The sequence below is a fragment of the Ananas comosus genome, linkage group 21 (genome assembly GCF_001540865.1).
Source record: "Ananas comosus cultivar F153 linkage group 21, ASM154086v1, whole genome shotgun sequence".
NCBI classification, from domain to species: domain Eukaryota; kingdom Viridiplantae; phylum Streptophyta; class Magnoliopsida; order Poales; family Bromeliaceae; genus Ananas; species Ananas comosus.
Window position 1 is genome coordinate 2444298 of NC_033641.1, and position 23640 is coordinate 2467937.

The following is a 23640-nucleotide window of genomic DNA, read 5'->3' on the forward strand; positions in this document are numbered from 1 at the left end:
AAATTTATTTTGTTTAAAAAAAAATAAAAGGGATAACATCTACTACCTTTTTTTCTCTGATAAAAAAAAAAAAAAATCCAACCAAGTTCCTAACCTTAGACCCCCAAAACTAGTGGACTTACTAAACCCTAGTGTCACGGTGCGAGAAGGCGGGAAGGAGCCGGTCCACGACGAGGGGCTCGTCGACCTCGTGCGCGCGCGCTCTCTCTCTCTCTCTTCCCCCCTCTCTAGGGTTTCAAAATTTGACCTGCAAAGAAGTAAGTAATCTTTTCCTTCTCCGTGCTGCTCGATGGACGCCGGCGGCTTCTCGGGTGCGTCGGCGGATTCCGCTGCCGTCGAGATTAATCGGCTGAGGGCGGAGAAGGAGGCGCTGGAAGGCCGAATCCGCGCGCTCGAGGCGCAGCTCGAGAACGCGCCGCCGGCCGGGGAGGAGACTCCCGCGAACGGGGTTTCCGGCTGCCGGCTGAGCCCCGAGATGATTTTCAGATACAGCCGCCATCTCCTGCTTCCGGATTTCGGCGTCGGAGGTTCGCTCGTTGCCGATTTCTTCTTCTTCTTCTTCTTCTTCTTCTTCGTTCGCATGTCGTTGTTTGTGCCTAGACCCCGTTTGGGATTGCGGGGAGATTGCTTTATGTGTGCGGTGAAAACTATGACGAGATGACGGTACGGATATTGGAGTGAGCCGGTTAAAATATATTTTACGTCTATATGTTCTTTTTGCCCTAGTTTGTTGTGCACAAATAACAAATACAGAGCCGGATGAAACGCAATTATGTAGCTTTATACACGTAAATCTTGGACAGAAATGGTTCTGTGTATCAAGAACCCTAAAGCTGAATAATTCTTTTGGAGGTTATCATTGATTTTATGAGGCTAGCATGAATATCTAATTCGAAACCAAAAATACACTTCTCTGTGGGTTTTAGGCCCTGTTTGGCCCCGTGAGCAGTTGGCAAAGAGAAAAATTGGAGCTCTTGATGCAGCGGGAAGCAGAAATGAGATCTTGAGCATCAAAAGCAGAAGCTCAACATCGAGCTTGTGATTTTGCTGCAGAGAGAAGTTATTATGGCACTAGTCAGGCAGCACTATACCTTACGGCAGGCCAAAGAAGCCCTTAATCGAAACTTCATATAATAATTCGGTCTCGAGATTAAAATGCAAGAAAACATTCTTGTCTGATTGGCCTTCTCTCTATCAATTAAACTTTGAAAACTTTTTCTTTTATTGGTGTATGAATCATTTCAGTGTACCTTACTTGCTTAACTTCCTGAACTTCCGCCACGGCTGCATCTTTCTACTTTAGTAATTCATTTGGCCTGATTGTAAATTTTAATCCAATTGATCCACAATTATATATTTTTAACATTACCGACATTTGGAATCCTATCTTTTTTACGTTCTAGTAGCTGGACTAGCTTTCAATTTGAAATGTAGATACAAAATTTGAACTTGTTGATGAACTAGTGTGAAAAACCACTATCTGGACATTCGCAACTCTCCATATGTTTTAAGGAAAGGAGAAGCTGGAAATCTCTTGGTTGTTAGTATAATAACAAGTTATTTAATGTTGATGGGGGCTGATATTCAACATACATGCTATTTTGGTTTGAGAACTCTTTAGGCAGTTTCAAAGCCTGAAGAGCACAAAACCTGTTTATATTGGGTATTCTTTGCCTTGCTGATCTACGGAGAATGTATGTTTCTCCTCTTTGATATTAATATCGTTATTTTCAATGTTAGATAAGGTTTTACTTGTTTAATTGCTTTCTCTTTGTCACAAGAAATTCAGTCTGCATCTCACTGTTGCATTTGAATTGGTCAAAATAATTTCGCTACCAGTACTTTAACGTATGAAGTTTCTTTTCTTTTTCTAGGACTTCTTTTTCTGGTTCATTGTATAAAAAGAGACTGGATCAATTTAAGAGTGATGTAAATTGTTACTTAACGTCAGAAAATTTACTTTTTCTTGTTCCTACTATCAGGGCAGCGAATGCTCTCACAGTCTTCCATCTTGGTGGTTGGAGCTGGAGGACTTGGGTCACCAGTAGTGTTGTATCTTGCTGCTTGCGGTGTTGGTATTGTTTCTCTCATAACGAAAAACCATCTTGTTTTGCTTATTTGTATGAATTAATTAATTAGTTTCTCTGTGTTCCCACAAGTTCTCACTTGTAACTCATAGTTGAAAACAACTCTATCTTATAGATCGTACTTTATTTAGCAGTATTACTTTTTCTATTCTATTAAACCTGTATTCAATGCCTCAATTTTAATTTTGGGCATCTTTGTTACAGGTTGCTTAGGCATTGTTGATAGTGATGTTGTTGAGCTTAATAATTTACATAGACAGGTATTTTTACTGCCTGCAACTTTATTTTTCCATCTTTTCTTCTCTCTACTCTCGAAATAAGTACCAATCGTTAATTTATTGATTATTGGTTCGTCTAACCTCATATTTATAACCTAACTTAGTAAGATTTGATAATCTTCCTTATACCATATATCGTCATTATACCTGGAACAAGTATGAAGGTGTTAAAATGAGAAAATTATGCTATGTTATTTTGCCTGGAGAAATACACAATATTTGCCCGTTTTATATTTGTGTTTATACACTTACATTGTTCCTATCTATCATGGCTTGATTTTGGTTCTTTATTTCTATTAGATTATAATTGTTTTGTTAAACGGGTGATTTGGTTAACTTGCCCAAAAATATTGATAAATAAAAGATGAGTTACTGTGAATATTGATAAATATAAGTTCTCTTCTATTACATTCATGTGAATTTTGAAATGTATTAACTCCACTAAAAGTAAAAAAAAAGTTGTGACTGTTTTGCCTCTTTACCTTCTATTGAGAAATGTTTCTGAATATGTCAGATAAGATGAATGTTTCCACCAGAACTATCATAAGAATAGTAAGTCTTACATATTGTACAAATATCTCTCAGACCATACTCTTTAATTTCTTTGATTTTGAACTACTTCCACACTTCGCTTGCTCTTTGTTTGGATGTCTTTTTAGAAATTATGTCCAAAATATTCTGCAGAGGTTGCAAACTCTCACAAGAAATACTAAAAAATAATCAAATAAAAAATATTTGAGAAAATTGTAAAACTAAAAATTAATAGATTGAATGTTGTCTTAAGATTGGGATCTTATGCAGAGAGCTAGTGGAGAGATTTTGTAGGGGGAGTTTTTGGAAAAGTTTAAATGAGAGAATAAAAATTTGAAATTAGAGATTTGAGAGCAGAGAGAGAATAGTAATTAGAGAAGAAAGAGTATTTTTTTTTTTTTTTCTGTTTTGATGAAATTGGAGGTTTGTAGGAGTATTTATAGGTGAAAAAAATTTTAATTTTTTTGTAACAATTTATTAGAGAGGGCATTTTGGTTCACATGGACCAAAAGAGTCGTCTCCAACAGGTCTATGCCTGTTGGACCCTTTCCCCAAGGGTCTGCTGTGGGCACACCCTTGGGGAAAGATCTTTTAGGCTTGGCTCCTAAAAGATGAGTTGGCCTATGCCTGGGCCTAGGGACGACCCTAGGCCTGGCCTAAAATGCATGGCCCTTCGGGCTTGGTTCAAGAGCCAAGCCTGAAGGGCCATGCCTAGTGCGGTTAGTGCTTGGGCCGTGCTGAGGTGACGGGCCTGAGGAAGGTGGCCCAGAATGACCTAGAGTTTCAGGCCTAGCCTAGCCGGGGTGACACGGGTAGTGTAGTATTCATGCTATGCCTGGGTACCGCCCAATGTCATGTTGAGCCGCGTAGCTTGTGGGCAGCCTAGCCTGTTTTACATTCCTAAAAACAACATATGCCAACCTTGCTATGAAATGGTAGTATTTCAACATTTATCTAAAAATTGCCAAGTATTTCTAGAACTTTCAAGCTCTCTGTTCGAGTAAAAAAAAAGATATCTATATAAGAGTAAAAGAGAAGAATAATTAGAATAGGAATCATAGCTTATTTGGATTCTTCAAAAAAAGAGAAGGAAAAGAATTAAAAAAAATTTCTATTGTTTCCAAAAAAAAAAGAAAAGAAGAAAAAAAAAAGAGAAAGGAAAGAATAAAAAAGGAGAGAAGGGTGGACTCACCCCTTTGGTCCGTACCGAGGAGGTGAGCCCACATCCTCTTTCCAAAAAAAGAAGAAAGAAAAGAATAAAAAAAAGAGAGAAAAGGAAAGGAAACAAAAAAAAGGTAAGAAAAGAAAACAAATCTCTTTTTTTATTTCAAAAAAAAAAAGAAGAGAAGATATACAAATAGTATTAAATGTTTAAGTTCCTTATAAGATGTAAGGGATAAAAAATTTCTTTTTGAGGGATTTATTTTGAATTTTTTCTAAAGATAATAAATGATTCTTGGATCCCTATAAATTGGATCCAAGGTGTAAGTAACAATTTTTTTTTTTTGGTTTTGGCTAGAAAAAAAAAGGGCTTGAGAGAAACAATGAAGAGAGAGAAGAAGGACAAAAAAAGAGGTAAAGAAATTTTTTTTTTTTTTATTTTCTCCCTACGTGTAAAGGGGGTCTTTATCCCTGCCCCTCTCATTCCACGTGCTGGCAGCAACAAAGGGAGGGGGGGTGTGCTCAGCACACCCCTCCCCCAATCCGTACCCAAAAAAAAAGAAAAAGAGAGAGGCTTTGACTCTAATGACGGCGCGACAACGACGACTTAGACAACGGCGCGACAATGACGACTTCGACGACGCGCGAAGAGGCCATATGGCCTCTTTTCTTTTTTTTTATTTTATTTTCTACGATGGTGATGGGTTAGTGTATACGTGCAAAAGGTGTAATCGCGATTTTTATGTTGGTTTGATCAACACGACCGTCTTCGTGATAGGTTGATCCGATCAAATTCGGCATTGAATCGTTATTACATTATGCGTGCATATTTATCAAGCCCGTCTCCCTCAACATCGCCTCTGCTATAATGACGTCAAAAGAACAATATGTGTGCACAAGCGATGGTGGCGATCCTTGTGTCGGATTGATCGAGCGGCCGTCTTCGTGATAGGCTCGACACTTTCAATCTCGACATTGGATCGTTACCCTCATTGGACCTATATTGAGCGGCCGTCTTCGCGATAGGCTCGATACGGTTGAACTCCGATTCAAACTACAATGATGATAATAATACTAAAATAATAATAACACAATAAAATTTTCCTCGGGTCGCCGTCTTCGTGATAGGTTTGACCCGAGTTCGGTTTATTTAAACCGGGTCGCCGTCTTCGTGATAGGCTTGACCCGAGTTCGGTTCAATTAAACCGGGTTGCCGTCTTCGTGATAGGCTTGACCCGAGCTCGACTAATTAAATCGGGTTGCCGTCTTTGTGATAGGCTTGACCCGAGTTCGACTAATTAAACCGGATCGCAGTCTTCGTGATAGCTTGATCCGAGTTCGGTTCATTTAAACCGGGTCGCCATCTTCATGATAGGCTTGACCCGAGTTCGGTTCATTTAAATCGGGTCGCCGCCTTCGTGATAGGCTTGACCTGAGTTCGGTTCATTTAAACCGGGTCGCCGTCTTCGTGATAGGCTTGACCCGAGTTCGACTAATTAAATCGGATCGCTGTCTTCGTGATAGGCTTGACCCGAGTTCGACTAATTAAATAGGGTCGCCGTCTTCGTGATAGGCTTGACTCGAGCGAGCCAAACCATAATGATAAATCAAACCGGACGATAAGCCGATCCAGTCTAATCAAAGGGTTTAATTTAAATCGAATCTCAGACCGATCAATCTAAATTGAACCATTAAAGATATTAACCGAACCAAACCGAACTACAAGCTGGTTTGACTTGAACCGAATCATGAAGGATTCGAACTAAAGTGGATCCGATTCGAACTGAACCGAATCACGAAGGATTCGATTTGAATTGAAGTGGATCCGATCCGAACTGAACCGAATCGGATCCCGTCTGAACCAAATCACGAACGATTCGAACCGAAATGGATCCGATCCGAACCGAACTGAACCGAACCGGATCCCGTCCGAACTGAACTATAAAGGGTTCGACTTGAACCGAAGTGGATCCGATCCAAAACAAACCAAAGTGGGTCCGATCCGATCTGAACCATAAAGGACTCGATTTGAACCAAAATGAATCCGATCTGAATCGAACTGAACCATAAAGGATTCAATTTGAACCAAAGTGGATCCAATCTAAACCAAACCACACAGGATTTGATTTGAACCAAAGTGGATCCGATCTGACCTGAACTACATGAAGATTGAGCTAAACCAAACCAAACCATAAGTCGGCTCGACTTAAATCAAAATATAAAGTATTCAAGCTGAATTACAAACTGGTTCAACTCAAACCCAAACCCAAAGACTGCGTTTGGTTCGGGTATAAGTAAGAACTGCTTGTTCTAGGGATAGGTACAAGTTCAAATATAAGCAGGAACTAGACCAATTTTGCGTTTGGATGAAAATTGGGTTGTTCTTAGGAATAAGATAAATAGTGTTTGGATGGTTAGAATGGAACAAGAGCAATAAGAGTTATAATTTGAAATTAAAATTATATTTTGTAATTAATTAACATCAAAATATTACTTAAAAATAAATAATAAATTAATTATTAATAATTAATTATAAAATAATAATTATTAATAATAATTAATTATAAAAAATAAATTAATAATATCGATTATCTAATTAATAATAATAATAATAATTAATAATAATTAATAAATAATAATAATTAATAATTATTATTTATTAATTATAAATAATAAATTAATAATAATATCGATTATATAATTATTAATAATAATTATTATTAATATTTATTAATAAATAATAATAATTATTATTAATAAATTATAAATAATAAATTAATAATAATATCGATTATCTAATTATTAAGAATAATAATAATTATTAATTAATTATAAATAATAAATAAATAAATTATTAATTATTAAAGCAATAAATAATGATTTAAATATATTAATTAGATTAATTAATAATTCACTGCCATTAAAATTAAATTTGGATTTTAATTAACCTTTTTCTTATCAAGAAACAAGCTTATTCCAGGAAAAGGGTGGAACAGCAGTTCCAGCCTTATACCAGCTTGTTCTAGAAACTCGGGAATTACTGTTCTCGGGTACCAAACATACCGTTTGGGAATAAAAGGGGGAACAAGGGCTTATTCCCCTTGTTGTTCCCGAACCAAACGCTACCAAAAGGTTTTAAGTTGAGTCGGAATGTAAGAGCTCAATTTAAATCAAACTCAAACAGATCTTGAACCAAACCATATGGGTTCGATCCAAACCGCATTGAATTATAAGAAGGTCAAAGTTGAGCCAAGATATAAGGGCTCAACCCAACCCAAAATTAAAGGGGGCTTGAACCAAGTCACAGAGGTTCGACTTAAACCAAGTCTCGACGGGCTCCGAACCAAAGCATAATGGTTCAACCCAAACCAAATTCAAAGTGACCAAACAAACGTAAGGTCGTCCAACTCAAATCAAACACGAAGGTTTTAAGTCAATTCAACTTGAACCCAATCGTGATGATTCGAGTTAAGTAAACCAGCTCCATTCCAACCGAAGCAAATTGGCGGTTCAAACTGAGCTAAATTCAACTCAATTGGCTAAGTCAACTTAATCGACTCATAATCCGGAAACAAATGTCCCTCAAGTCGTTAAACTGAACAAATGACCCTCAAGTCGTTAAACTGAACAAGCAAATCAAACTCAATATGACCATAAAGTCGTTAAACTGACCAATTAAATCAAACTCAATTTGACCACCAAGGCGTTAAATTGGGTAATCAAATTAAACTCGATTTGACCGTCAAGTCATTAAACTGAGCAAATTAAAATGAAATTCAATCTCAAACCGACCGCCATGTCATCGACCGCCAAGTCGCTAAACTAAGTATTCTAATCTTATAAAATTCATGTACAGTTGGGGTATGCCCCTGCTTAAGCCATGTACACGGCAAATCGTATTAATAAAATTTTATCTGCTTGTTTTATGTCTTTTACTATCAGTATTTATATTTGGTCTCTTAATCGAGGGTTCCGTAACACCGAAAGTGTGGGGTAACAGCAGATTCTTGAGTATGTTGGAAGTCATGAACCTATAATCTTAATTTTAAAATAAAACATAAATAGATTTAACCTCTACCATGAATGACCACTCGCCTTAGAAATACCTACGGCGGGGCCGGTTCGTTCGCGGCAGACGCTCTCCCAGTCAAACATAAGACAAATCATATTAGTCATATTAGCTCAGACCTGGGTGAATCAATTACATAATGTTTTCTTGCAATGTAGAAGCTGAGAACATCAGCTCTTTTGAGATTCTTTCAGATTCATGGACTTTTTTGTGCCTTTGATCAAGATTGGGGAATTGCTTATAGTTCATGGATGTGTTGTGGTGAGGTAGGATTTGGCAATGAGTCTGGTTGGGTTAAGTTGAGGTGGCATAGTAGGGTACATAGGTTTGATCCAAACTTGACGCCATTTCTCTAGGAGACCAGCTTAGCTAGCGCTTATTCAGGTTATAAGTGCTACTTTGGTGAGGATTTGCCTTAAAAAGCAACAAAAATTTGGAGGATAGAGCGTGAGAGAGAGAGAGAGAGAGAGAGAGAGAGAGAGAGTAGACCCTTTTCTTCTTTCAATGTGCAACAAAGCAAACGAGGATTCAAGGTTTATTACTTTCCTTTTCTCCTTTCAATGAACAACAAAGCTGACAAGGGTTTAATAATTGGCACTTTCCTATGTATGTGGGAGGGAGGAAGGGAATGCACAACGAAGCAAACAAGGTTTCAAATATTAGTACTTTCCTATGCATATAGGAGGGAGGGTGCAAGTATAACAGAGCAGACGAGGGTTCAAGGATTAGCACTTTCCTATGTATAGAGGAGAGAGAATGGGCATCATTTCTTTTCTTTTCTTGGCGTCATTCCTTTTCTTTTCTTGATACATGGTAAACTAGGATAAAGTGGCAGCCTTAACAAATAATATAGGGGCGAGAGAGTGGGAAGGGACGGCAGCCCCTCTTTGTTTCGGATGCATGCCAAAGAAATGGTCCAAATAATAATCTTTCAGTTGAGAAGAAAAATCTATTCTTTTTAATGTATCGACTATTGAATGCCCTTCGGTTAGGGCTGGCAAATGAGCGAGCCGGCTCGTGTTCGACTCGCGTTCGACTCGATATTTGGCTCGCTCGAGCTCGACTCGAAATTAAATGACGAGCTTGAACAAAAAAAAAAGCTCGAAATTCATTTCAAGCCGAGCTTGAGTATTACTCAGCTCGTTCGAATTAGGCTTGAAAAGCTCGAAAAGCTCGAGTATATATATATATATATATATATATATATATTACTATGCTATCGAAAGTATAGAGGATCTGGCGTTTTCGATTTTTTGATTCTTAGATCAACTCCTTTAATCATTTCTTATTTTTGGATTAATACTATTATTACCTTGTAAAACCACTTAATTCTAGGGGTATTATTTAATCCTAGGGGGGATCGCAATCATTCCAACCATACAATTCTTAATCAAAGGTCAAAAATTCGAAAATATCAAATTCTTTATATTTTCAATAGCATAGTAGTTCCACATTATATATATATATATATATATATATATATATATAAATTTATAATAATATTTTAATTATATATAGGCTGAGTGAATAATCTGAGTTTAGTTAAAATTGGGCTAATGTTGTTGGCCCATAAAAATATTCCTAATAGAACAATAAAAGAGCGAAATTTCACTAAATTTATACATTTTTAATTTCTTTTCTTTCTTTTATAGAGCTTAAATTCTCAATATGTTTCTCTCTTTCTCTTTTCTGTCTCTCACCCTAAGTGGCCAAGCCTGAAGCCCTCTAAGTTACCAAGTAACAGCATATACCCGCCGTTGCCTACCTTGCTATTAATTGTATACTTGAGAAATATACAGAATATTTTTAAAGTAAAAAATTATTATTCATATAAAATTTTAATTTTAGTTATATATGATTGGATAGTTTAATCCAATATTTATCTATATAATTTATTTATTTTTGACTGTATAAATGAAAATAAATAATATGGAGATTGAAGGCGGAAGAAAAGACATGTGAGGCTGAAAAGATTAGATATTCAACTCATAAATTATTTTTTTTCATATTATAATACTATATTTTGTATAATTATTTTGTACTTTGAACTATTAGACATATTTTTGTATCAAATTATAGATAATGTTCTATACAAATTAAACTATTGATCGTATGATGTTGAGAATTTCAAGCGGCTCGTTTAGGGCTCGAGCTCGCTCGACTCGAAATTAGGCTCGCTCAAGCTCGGCTCGAATTAATTTCAATCCAAACTTGAGCTTAAATTTAGGCTCGAAATTAATTTCAAGCCGAAATTGAGCCGAGGCAAGCTCGCTCGAGCTCGGCTCGTTTCCACCCCTGCCTTCGGTTTACCTAAATATATCTGTATGAATGTTCTGAGAAGAACTAGTTGCCATGACCTATCCAAAAAATAGTCTACCTGAGTTCAACCTTACCTGCCAACCTGTTAAATGTTCTTGGCTTGTACTCGACACCTTTAACGAACAAAAGTGTTAAAAATACCTTCTTGGGGTGGAGATTGGCACATCTATGATAGGTGATTATTTTGTAAATCTTGAAACATTGGTTGTAAATCTTAAAACATTGGTTCTGATCTCCCGAATATTGTAATTTGATTCGATAATAGTTTCTACTCAAATCTTTTAGAAATGTGCCTTCTATGTTAGATAACTTGCTTTAGACTCATGTAGCTTCTCTTAGTGCCCTGTTTTTGTGCTCATATGAATACTTGTATGAATACACTCTTTTGCAGTTTTTGATTGTCTAAGCATGTAAGTCACAGTTGCTGATTGCCAGTAATCATGCCTATAAATATAAAAGATTGCTGTACCATGCGATTTCAACCTTATATCTACCCATTAGCTGTGACTTTTAGCCCCTACAGCTTTATTTGTTGGCATTGCTGCCAGCTGGACTTTTTGCAGAATAAAAAAAAGATATTAGCAGGAAAGAATTGTCAACACCCCATTTTGCCTATAAAATGTTGTCTCGCAGTTGCTGCTCCTGTCAACCATTATGCCTAAGGCAGCGGCTGTTATTTGCGAACTCCAAATTTGTACTACTTTTATGGCATAAAATGTTAATTTTTGTTAACTAGTATAGGGCCTGCACTGTGCGGCGGTAGGTGGTATTTTAGACAATTAGTATATTCAGTTATTAAAATTTTAAGATTGAAAAAATTATAACTAAAGAAATACAAAAGAGGAAAAAAAAACTAAAGTAGTCTTTTGTACATTATAAAAAATAACTTTTTTATTAATATTTTCTTAACTTTCAGCATTTGTAAAATTAAATTATACTAATAATTTTATTTAAAATTCAATCAAATTTTTTACTTTTGATAGTTATTTTGTAAATAAATTTTTTAACTGAAAAGTTGAAGTTGGAGGACTTATTTTAAGTTGAAGAATAGGTGAGGGTATCTTTGTGTTAAGTATAAAAATATATAAACACCGTTCTCTAACAGCCTAAGCTTTTAGATTAGAACGGTTGTTTTACATAGTATCAGAGTAGGTGGTGGTGAGTTCGAGTCACGCTAGGCTCTAGCATTATTAATTTCCTCCCATCCATTTAATTTAAGTTCACATCGTAGGCCTTCTCGAGCCCAGACGTGAGGGGGAATGTTAAATATAAATATATAAACACCGTTTTCTAACAGCTTAAGCTTTTAGAGTACAATGGTTGTTTTCTCACTTTGCCTTGTTAAAATTGATTGGAGAAAGAGAAACTATTACATGCACCTAGTGTATAATAATACTCTATACACCGCAACTTGTATTAGATGATTAATGCTCTAATATTAAAATTTAATTAAATATGTATCATCTACAAAGTCTAATAATTTAAATTATATTTGATGAATTAATTTTAAAATCTCTATTAAAGAGTTTTAGGCATGTAGTGTATGTACAAACATACACTTGGTGTAGAGAATGTTTAATAAGATGCACTCATAATTCCGAGAGATTAGAGAAATCTTTGCTTACACCTGGTGCGTACGAATGCTCCATACACCACACAGAATATTAGATGATTGATAGAATATTTGATAATTAATATTGTAAAATAAAATATGATATAATATATATAATATAAAATATCTAAATAATTTGTTGTACTACAGAAATTTATCTTTGATGCACATTTTAGAGTCGATTTACGGTGAAATGGGTGCGTCCAAAATTTTTGTTGGATATGTGGCAAACTCCCATTGGTTTATGCCTTAATTGGCAATGTGGCTCTCTCACAAAGCATTTTCTTGACGTGACCGAACTGTCAAATTATATATTGTGTAGATTCCTGCTACTATTTACCTTAATAATTACTCATTGTAGTGGAGTTAACTAATTAGGCTATTGTTTGCATAAATTATTTGACAAGACATGCCTTTATTCCATTTATATATATCTAAACCGATCTGTTCATGTAATTTATTAATATCTGTTAAAAATGTCTGGTTTCAGCAATTAAGTTTTGTATGTCCTCGTTCTTAGCCCTAGTAATGTGTCATTCTTTTATATTTTATCATTCTATTTTAGGACTCTACTTTCTCGATATATTGTATAGTGTGCACAGAGCATTTATGAAAAGAACCCCCTTTATAACATAAAAAATGCTGGAATGAGGTCTCATCAAACCATTACAGAGACCAAAAGCATGAAAAGTTTGTTACTCAAATTTTCATGATACACAGCTAAACATGAAAATTTCTTTGTTTGTTTTGTTAAATCGTTTGATATATCTCCTCCAAGTCCAATTTTATACTTTAGGTTTTCTTTAAATGTTGATTCAGATCATCCATACAGAAGCATATGTTGGGCAATCAAAAGTTAAATCAGCTGCTGCTTCTTGTCGTGCGTAAGTAATTGTGCGTTTTTTGCATTATTATATAACTTCCATTATTGTAAAAGGCTACTGTGACTTGTGTATGTCATATGCTATAATGATTCAATTTTTAATGGCCATTTTCACAATTTCCTTTATTTTATGTTACCTCAGGATCAATTCCTCTGTTAAGGTGGTAGAACACCAAGAAGCTTTGCAGGCAAAGAATGCTTTGGATATTGTTGAAAAGTATCCTCAAGTGAGAAACACATTAGAATTTAAACAAACACTTCTATTTGATATGATCATGCTCTTTCCCATGCAAATACATTTTTCTTCTTTTTCCAAGACTGAAATGATCAAAGATATGATATAGTGGTTGATGCAACCGACAATCTTCCTAGCCGATATATGATCAGCGACTGCTGTGTCTTGCTCAATAAGGTAAAACATATTACCTGTTTCTTTTGTTGGTGGATTGGTATCATCAGAACATATATTATGTGTTGAAGCTTCTAGTAGTTTGTTTTTGTGCTTTCAATTTAATTGAAGCAGTATATTAGTGCATAAAATCCACAAATTGTTATTTATGTCGCAGTTTCAGTTGTATATTTTTATCGTTTTTCCTGTGAATTTTAAGTTGCAGTGAAGAGAATTTTTTTTCGTTCTTGGCGATTACAAACTGATAATCCTGACAATACACATATTTTACATTCTTGGAGGGTCTGATTTGTCCAATACATATTTTTATGCAATGTATGTACTGTATGCGTTGAAATATGAAAATAAATATTCAAACAACTTATTTTGCTATGCTTAACTGTACCAAAGCGTACAAACATGTATGTATACATACATATATATTATATAAAGACATACACAGTTATACACATTCGAATAATTGATGCATGATGGTCAGATAATCCTTTAGTGTATTGCTTACCCTCGTTGACACAATAGTGTGCTATCTATAGATGATTTTAACATTTTAATTTCATTATCTATAGTATTCTTCCTATTTTCTTGACTGAGCTGTCTTATAGAGGGAAGCAGATATCAGTAAGATATCAGTATGTCCTGATCTTGCATTTTACGTGCTTGACTTAGATAGTCATTAAATTGCAGAATCCAATGCCAAAAAAAAATGTTTCATTGTTATCATTTGAGGAAATTATTTGTCCTTTGAAGCTTTAGTGTGAGAAGCAACAAATTATTTATTCTGGGCGTTTTACTGCTATCATCTGTGCTACGTACTTTTTGGTGGCCTTTTCCATTGTGTTAGTTCATGCAAACCTATGATCGACATCTGGATCAGTGGTCCAAATAAATAAAAGCCTGGAAACATATCATCTCTTTTGGAGTTTCTAGTTAGAGATGTCGAATAAATAACGCACACGGTCAAGTAGTTGGATTTCTTATGATTCCCGAGTTATTCTTTTACCAAACAAAGAGTAAAGTACAGTGCATCTGTGTTTGCTTGTGTGAAAATTGGAATTGCCCTTGGACTGATACTTCTACATGATTTCAGTGTGGAATATTTATTGCTATATTAATCCTATTGATTTAGCTTTTAGCTACAATAAAAATAATTTTATGCTTGACTGGCAAATTCCTTCTTTCAGCCTCTTATATCTGGTGCAGCGTTAGGCTTGGAAGGGCAGGTAAAGTTTTCCTTATTTGAAATAAAGATCATGGAAGACTTTAACATCTGTTGCCTTCGGTATGTTCTTATGCAACTTTTCATGCAGCTTACTGTTTATAATCACAATGGAAGTCCTTGTTACCGGTGTCTTTTTCCAACTCCACCACCGACGGCAGCGTGTCAAAGATGTTCTGACAGCGGTGTTCTTGGGGTGGGTGAGTTGCTCATCTTTTATCTATTGCATGCTATCGAATTATAATCCAACTTAGCAACTTGGACTCTGGAGTTCTAGCTTGATCCTCTTTCTCTCTTAATGTATTCTTCTAATTTTTTCGGTTCATTCTTTCTTTGCTTTGCATTATCCTTTAGTCCTTTTCACAGAAATAGATGGTGCACTAATTTGCTTTCTTAATGATCAGTTCCTGGTGTGATTGGTTGTCTACAAGCTCTTGAGGCTATAAAAGTTGCTGCTTCTGTTGGTGAACCCCTCTGTGGGAGGATGCTTCTCTTTGATGCATTGTCTTCTCGTATTCGGACAGTATGTTAGTTCATACAGTTGTTAAATTCATCTGATGGTTGAAAATTTCAGTTTAATTACTGCTATTATCAAATACTTAGCTTCTTTAATTCATCATTGTTTCGAATGCTCTAGGCAAATTTACATACATATATTACTGACATGGATAATGAGATTGATTTGTCCTAAAATGAGCTAGGCTTGTTTGTCTCTTTTTTTTTTGATTCACCTCCTTAGTACATCAAACCAGAGAATATGAAGAGGGGCTTTAAATTTGGTCTTAGTAGATACCGTCCAACAATGTGCGAAGGTGAGAGGTAACCTAACTACCTATCTGTCTAAACCTGCAAGTATACTTAAAGCACGGGAGCTGATATTCAATATTCACAAATCTAAGTTTGATAGGGGCAGAGCTATTTTCCGATTATGCACTTCAAGTGGTAACAAAAGTGGCTGTCATTGATTGTTTAAGGGGCAGACCACTTGATATTGCATGGATCTGTTCTGCCTCTATCAAAATAGGAGCTGTGAACACCATCTCCCTTAAAGCATGGATTAAATGTGATTTTGCATCTTTTTGTTTGAGGATTCTTATGTGGTGCAGATTATGTGATATTTCCTATGTCAAGGCAAAGAAAGCACATTTATTTCTTCTTCTTTCTTCTTCCCCCCGCCCCTCTTCGGAGCCATATGTATTGAACCCAGAGCCTAGGACTTGAGACCCAAATTTACTCCCATATGGAGGCTCGAACCTCCAGCCTCAGAATAGGCAAGTAGGCATCTTGCCACTAGAAAATGATCATGAATGTTTTCTACCGAACAAAGCGAGAACAGAACTGTGGTATGTGTTCCTGTAGTGCTCTATGCATGAATATTATGTCCAGCAGGTGGGGAACTTTTGTAATTATACCGTTTGATTTATAGGCTTCAACCTGTCCCATACTTGTAAAATGAAGTTTGACAACTCCTGTATAAAGTGTATTAAAGATCCATTTAATTTAGGGAAACAAAGGATTAGGCCAAGAAAGTTTAGCAATTAGTTTTGCAATTTGAATTTGTATTCTGCAGTCCCAATATGATGAAAGGTCTTACAAAAAAAAAATCTTTGAGCATCATATGAAAAATATATAAATATATCCTCTATTATGCCATCATAATTGCAGTCCCAATGTAGTGACAGCTAATAGCAATGTTTTCTTCACTCTCCTATATTTTAGTTTTTCATTTCAATACAGACAAGTCGTCGTGTTCTTCTGCATCTCTCCGTTTATGAACATTACTGCATTGAAATTTTGAATTGATATATATTTGAAAAACAACAACAACAGCACAATCAACCATTTCAGTTAGTTGCATAGATCTTTATTGCTCAAGGTCCAAAGAGCTATCATCTTTCGTCACAAACTTTTTTGTTTTTCCTCTCCCTCATATGACAACTGTAACTTGAGATGCACACTCTTCCAGACTGGTGGGTACAGGGCATCTGTCAAACATATTCAAACCAAGGATTTTCTCAACAACAACAAAAAAAAAGATTGCATTAAAGTTGTCATGTTTTTTTTTTTTCCTGCTAATCTGATGGCTAATGTCTGTTTAGAATTCAGCATCAATTTGGCAATCAACTTGTTGATGCAAGCTTAACAGCATGACATCTACATGCCGCTTGAAAATATTCTTCAAGATCTATCTGTTTGTTTATGATCATGTTTCGTTGTGTCATTCAGAATCTTGAAACAAAGCTAATCTTCCTAGTATTATGCTGATGTACATGGCTTGATATGATCTTTCTGGACGAAATATGTGACCGAATTTTTTTATTTTTTATTTTTTTTGGTGACCTATACTAGGGCAAGAATTTACTTTCTAGTAACATTTGTTATCATTGTTACACTTGACAACCTGAAGTTCTTTGGTTTGAACTCTCTTTGTTATTCAGTACTGTCGGATTGTTATGCCTAAAAGGTAATCAAATTGGTATTACATAGGTTTGTGTTTTTATTTGCACTTTGATGAGATCTCCACTTTGATGCCGATAATTGGACTATTGTATCATGCAAGAATGAAATTTATATAATGGAAGTGCGACATAAGAAACTAACACAGTAATATGCCTGATAGTATTCTTTCCAATTTGATCATATCATTATTATTATTTTTCTTGGTACTGCTTTTGTACAACCTAAAATCTTTTAAGATATTTAGCACTTCAGGGATTTACGTTAACATTTGGGACAAAATTCCCAGGTGAAAATTCGAGGAAGATCGCTGTATTGCAGTATCTGTGGAGATAATTCAGTTTTCACCAAAGAAGAATTTCAAACTTTTGATTATGAGAGCTTCACCCAGTCTCCAATGTCAGATAAGGTATTTTTTCTGCACAATTAATTTGATTTTTCTTGGCTCACACTTTTATCATTCTACTGGATATTTTCCTAAATGCTTATTATCTTTTACTTTTTGTTGAACGACTAGAATTACCTAAAAAATGCACGTAAATGTCTTGCGATTAGTTTTTGATGTTGAAAATAGTCATGCAGAATATTTGTTTTTCCTGTACATAAATTAAACATTCTTTCACCATTAGCAAATCATATCCCAAAATCAGTAGGAAGTAATTCAGCTTTGACTTGGTTAGAACTTGGGTTCTAAGATAGCAGAGGAAATTTATTGATTGCATTTTTACTTCTTACATATTTATTTGCAAGGCACTGAAACCTTATTTAAGTAGCATGTTGACTTTTAAATCACACATGGAAAATAACAACCGCCAGGGAAATTCGCCTAAGGCTGCGTTTGGTACCAGGAATATTCCGGAACAACACGGGATATCCCCCAATTTGTAACCAAACGGTGAAAGAACAGAGGGAAACGGGTTGGTCTGATCAAAGCGGATTGTTTTGGAACAACCCATTAAAAATTGTTCCTAGGAGAACTGAGAACAACTTTATTCTTCTCTTTACTTTATTAGATAAATAGATATAGAAATCAATATATTAATATAAATATTACTTTTATGATAATATATTTATACTTAAATTTTATTATATAGTATAAAGTAATTAAATTTGATATATTATTTATTTTATTAAGATTTATCATTTATATATTAATATTTAATTATTTTATTTTATATTAAGTATTCTATATATAAAATTATTTTTTCATGTATTATAATTTTTTTTAATTTGTATTGAAATTTATACTATTATTAATTAAAATTATAAGGATATCGTTACATATATTATGAATAAATTGTATAAAATAATTTATTATTATTTATAGTAAAATAAATATACTATTTAAAATTAAATTGTTACATAAAATATTATATTATAAATTACTATAAGAAATAACTTTATAAATAATTTTATATAAAATATACTAATATAAATTAATTATTTTATTTTTAAAAATATATTTTTAGATACTGTTCTAGACTTTGTCCAAACGCTACTAAGGATATCCTCGAGAATATCCCCGAATACATCCAAACAGAAATTTATAATTGTTCTATCTTGTACCGGAATATTCCTTGTTCTCAGGAACAACAAAAGTTGTTCTAAATGAAATAAACGAAACGGGTAGCGTGCTACCTATCTCTCTCAAAAAAAAAAAATAGTTTTCCAACCAAATGCAGCCTTTAAGAGACCGTTTGGTTCAAGTTTTGTAATATTGCGGGAATATTGTATATTTTATACTAGGAAGGGTAAGTTTGTTGCCAACTTGTCAAGCTATCTGGATTAGGAGATTGTTAAGAGTTGATATATTCTTATTAATAGACTACAAATGATTCTTGTCAAGCATGAAAACGAGAATGTCTCCTATCCCATATTAATCTAGTATTCTAATTGCTTGGGAATCTACAATGATTTCACTATTCATAATATCTTTTACAACTATCTAACTTGAGTTGGATGGCAATGATTGGAATATTTTAATAGAAATATGGAAGATTACCGGAATATTACAATCTTGAACCAAACGGCCCTGAAAAGATCGTTGGAGTTTCCCTCTCAAGTAAAGGTAAAAACAAGAGGGATGCTTTAAACTATAGTATAGGCTATTTTGGAAGAGACCACAAACTATTTTTCTTTTGATTGACACTCCTGACCTTTTGATTCTTTTGATTTAAGTTATTTTTATCAATTAAATTTGAGATTTTATCAGTTCAGCAGTGATTCTGATGAGTTTAATTGTTCTGAGAGCTTTCTCGGCAAATGAAACGACGGATTCGTTAATTGTTCACAGCTTATAGCTAATGAAGCATTTTATTTTAATGAATCCCCATTTCAAGTCTGGGAAACCAACTCAAATTTAAACAATTAAAAGTCGAGGGGTGCCGATCCCAAAAAAGGAAAAACTGAACGGTCTTTTTCTTGAAAATTACCATCAATGCTCGTAGTTTTTGAGGGGCTTATTTGCGATAAAAACTGTGCATGTTAGACACACTTGTGCCGTGAAGGACCCAACCGCAAGTGACCGTTAAAGTTGGAAGTGTGTGCAAAATTACCAATTCATTAGATGTGAAGCAATTGATACAGTAAAATTATCATTAAAACTAAGTGAACTCTGTTGGTGTTTCAATTTAATGCAGTCGCGACCGAAGCTGAGCCTGCTTCCAGATGACGCTCGGATCACCAGCAAAGAGTACAAAGAAATAGTCGACAAGGGCGAGTCGCATATGCTCTTGGACGTACGACCTGCGCACCACTTCAGAATAACCTCGATCCCTCATTCGGTGAACATCCCGCTATCTGTATTGGAGGGCGAGTTTTCGAAGCTCGACTCGGCTCTGACAAGTTCGGGCGAGGGCTCTGCCTTGTATGTGGTTTGCAGAAGAGGCAACGACTCCCAGCGGGCGGTTCAGCTTCTCCGAAACAAAGGGTTTGTTTCCGCGAAGGATATCATCGGGGGTTTGGAGTCTTGGGCGCAGGATGTTGATCCGAATTTCCCTGCATATTGATGTAATAACTCCTCGAATCGAGGACTAGGGCAACTATTTATTTTATTTTATTTATTTTATCGGGCGAGTTGCGTGATGTACGAACAAAAATGTATCACCATAAATACTGACCAAAAGTGTAAGGGACGTAGGTAGAATCTGAAGCTCTTCCAGTGTATAATGTACTCTCTATTTGTTACCCAACATTTGAGTTCCAGGTAGGCATCATCTTACTTGAGTTTCCCTTTTTTTTTTTTTTCTTTTTAATAAAGGTGTTATCTCTCTGATTAAAATGTGTGGATCAAGGATTTAAGTATCCATTGATACGAGCAGAATCTACTGTAATGTGTAATATCGATATGATACAACTCTTTTGCGGATGATACACTTTAAAACCCTCTTTTCTGTAAATTAGTCAGAAATTTTTTTTAATGAAGTTCGAAGATTTGATAAAGCTGTATAATAAATAATTAGAATATTTTGTTGTTAAAAAAAATAAAAATATTATGTAATTATGTGTCGGTACACATGTATGTTTTGTGCCCGATATTTTTCGATATGGTCTGGTATGTATCGTGCTGTGCTGTTAAATTTTCTGGCATAATGTTATGCCACAGCATTTAGATCTCTGGTATGGATGATACCTGCACAATTTTGATGTGACAAGTTGGTCATTGCACTTTTTATGTAGACAATTATTTTTTTGAAGAAGAACTGCCTAATATTGAAACAGGGTTAAGTAGGCTATTGGTTCCCAACCTTGACCTTTATTATTATTATTATTATTATTATTATTATTATTATTATTTCTTTTATAATTTGAGTCCCAAGTTTTTTAATTTTTGTAATTAGGTTGCCAAATCTTTAATATTTACTCCAATTAAGTCTTTTCAATTAAAAGTGGCATTAGATTAGACGGGAATGGCCACATTACAAGGGGTGGTGCTGACTCCTCATCAATTTTTGACGACGGTGATTTAATTGAAATAAAAAAAAAAGACAAAGATTAGGGAACCCATGGCAAAAATTAATAGGTTGATAGAAAAAATGTCGGTGATTAATTTAATTGAAAAAGAAAACAAAGATTAGGAACCCCATGGCAAAAATTAATAGGTTGATAAAAAAAAAAAAGTCCTTTTCTTATGAAATGACCATTTATCCTTTCTCTAATGTGCTTATATATATTAGTTCTTTATTTATTCAAGCAGGATTCGAACAGATTATTTCTTTTACAGCAAAAATTAAGAATCTTCTTAATATTCAGAGAATGAAAAGTGCATATACGAATGGAAAGTTAAGGGACCCAGTGGCGACGTCGCGATAGATCGGTGGCTATTCATCTATTTTACCTTTTTTTTTTTTTTTTTTTTTTTTTTTTTTTTTCTTTTTTTGGAAAATTCTGTTTGCAAACTAAAAGTAGGATGCAGTTAATCTTACATACTATCTGGAGTTCATAAAAAATTTAAATAAATTTTAATAAAAAATTTGGTGTGATATGTAAAATTTTTTTTTTTTAGGAAGCGTTTGGTTGGCGGTATTGATTATTTAAATAATTTGGTAAGTAATTCGGTCGAAAATATTTTAATTTTAAAAAAAATATAATTCTCGAGAATCTTATTAAAGGTGGGGGAGGGAGTACCCACAACAGGTACTTGGAAATCATACAATTCTCGATAATTTTATTGCTGTGCATATAATTTTCGTTGACTTTTCATTATTCAAGAATCATGTATAACACAAACCAACCGTTTCAATAAAAAAAAAAAACAACTGTCTCTAATGCAAGTGGCAAAAGAGGGTTTGGTGGTTGGGGGTTTGGTGGTTGGTACAAGAGATTTCAAGTTCGAATCCTAGTTGATTTAGCTTTTTAGCTAAGTTCATTTTTAAATAAAATAAACGAAACAGATAGTATACTACGTACCTATCTCTCAAAATAAAATAGACTCGATAAAAAAAGATGTAAGATATAATTCTATTTTGAGGTATACTAATTATAGCATTGCATTTTTTTTTTTTTTCTCTTGACGTAGAGAGCATAAATTAACATGGGACACGACTATTTAAACGAGAATACCCGCTTGCTAGCTTTGGCTTGTGCGTATGGGGGAGGTTTCAGGTGTGCGCCTGCGTTACATATAAGGAGGAGAATTAAGGGGCCTACAAACCAGGTAAAAGAAAAAAAAAGAAAAGAAAAAAGACTAAATTAAATGAGAAATTGTTGTATTAATTTCTCTGTTTTGGGATAATATTAATAATTGCATGCAATTAAGTTGCCTTCTATTCATTGTTATCTCCATTTTTTAGTGTCATAATTATATAATAATAATAAGATAACCATGCTAACATTTGTTGCCTCCAAAACGAGCCTGCACTTTGGAGAAATTAGCTATAATTCACAAAAGAAACCTACATATATGTTTTTGCTAACCATTCTTATATATGTCAACCTCTTATCAATCATGGTCTACTTGTAATAAAATGGAAAATTAATTCATGTCTACGCCAATCCACAAATCATTTACCAAAAATATATAACCAAGCTAACTCCATCATTAATGTTTTCTACATATTTGATCCTCTTAAGTAATCATGCATACATATACAGGTAGAGATAAATACAAAGAGAGAGATAAAGAGGAGGGAGAAGAGAGGAAGCAATTATATGAAATGGGATGGTCGGATAGATTTGCGCGGTGCTATCCGTTTGCCGCCTTAGTTGCAGAGGTCCTCTACAACGTATTTCACGGAGGCAAACGACAACCTGAGTACTCTTCCTATGGACACGGCGACCATCCGAGGCAAATCCAACATGCGCCGAGCCCGAAGAGCGACAGAAGATACTACTACAATAGCAAAGAGAAGCGAAGGGATCACGAGAAACGCGCGAGCCGATGCCACGTCGACGACCCCAAGACGGTCGGTGAGGAATATTGGGATATGAAGAGCCACCGCGCGTCGCAGCGGAGAAAGACTTACGAGGAGAAAGGGGTGTTGAGGAGGATGTACAAGGACTCGAAAGGCAAGGATCGAGGTGGTGGAGCAGAAGCAGTATCGTGTGAAGAAGTACGAAGAGCACCACCCGCTTAGTCCGGAGCTGACGGAGAGCAGGGGGAGAAGGAGCTGGTTTAGCTAGGTAAAAGATCGAGTCGGCAGTCATCTGTTCTCGTGAACGGGTGGATTAGGTCTCCTAGATCAGTCAGCCTATTGTTATTGTCAGCATCTCTTCTCTATCTCTCTCCATGTCATGTATATGTCCGGTTTCTTATTAGAGTCTGTTCTGTTGTGTATGTATCTGCAGTCGAAACTAAGTTCCTCGTAATATTATGCTGGCATGGCCTTATTATGTGTAATATATTGAAGGACGTTAGCGTTAGTAAACACAATTGTAAAACTTTCATGTAAATTGATGTTTGGAGTAGTAACACTAGGGTGTCTAATCTTTATATATCCAATTTACAATCCTATTCTCATTCGATTGTTACTCTATTAATTACCCAGTGAATGAGAATGCTTAAGTCCAATTATTTTTTATTACGGTCCGTAGTCTCTTATATTCTCAATCACAAACTGTTTTCTATCCGATGCGGGAATATTAGAGTGTTATAAACTCCCTCCGTTTAGACCCTGACTT

General features: G+C 34.9%; 1 protein-coding gene across 2 annotated transcripts; it reads left to right on the top strand.

The window, feature by feature from the left end:
• Window positions 106-20252, top strand: LOC109726540 (adenylyltransferase and sulfurtransferase MOCS3-2). 2 transcript variants are annotated; one of them, XM_020256173.1, is made up of 12 exons: window positions 108-227; window positions 286-527; window positions 1983-2075; window positions 2292-2347; window positions 12877-12941; window positions 13083-13157; window positions 13274-13352; window positions 14531-14569; window positions 14657-14765; window positions 14970-15088; window positions 17312-17431; window positions 19662-20252. In XM_020256173.1, the coding sequence occupies exons 2-12, from the start codon at window positions 290-292 to the stop codon at window positions 20028-20030; spliced, it is 1362 nt and encodes a 453-aa protein (XP_020111762.1). In that variant the 5' UTR covers window positions 108-227; window positions 286-289; the 3' UTR covers window positions 20031-20252. The 2 variants fall into 2 exon arrangements, with proteins under 2 accessions (XP_020111761.1, XP_020111762.1); XM_020256172.1 differs by having other exon boundaries at window positions 106-527.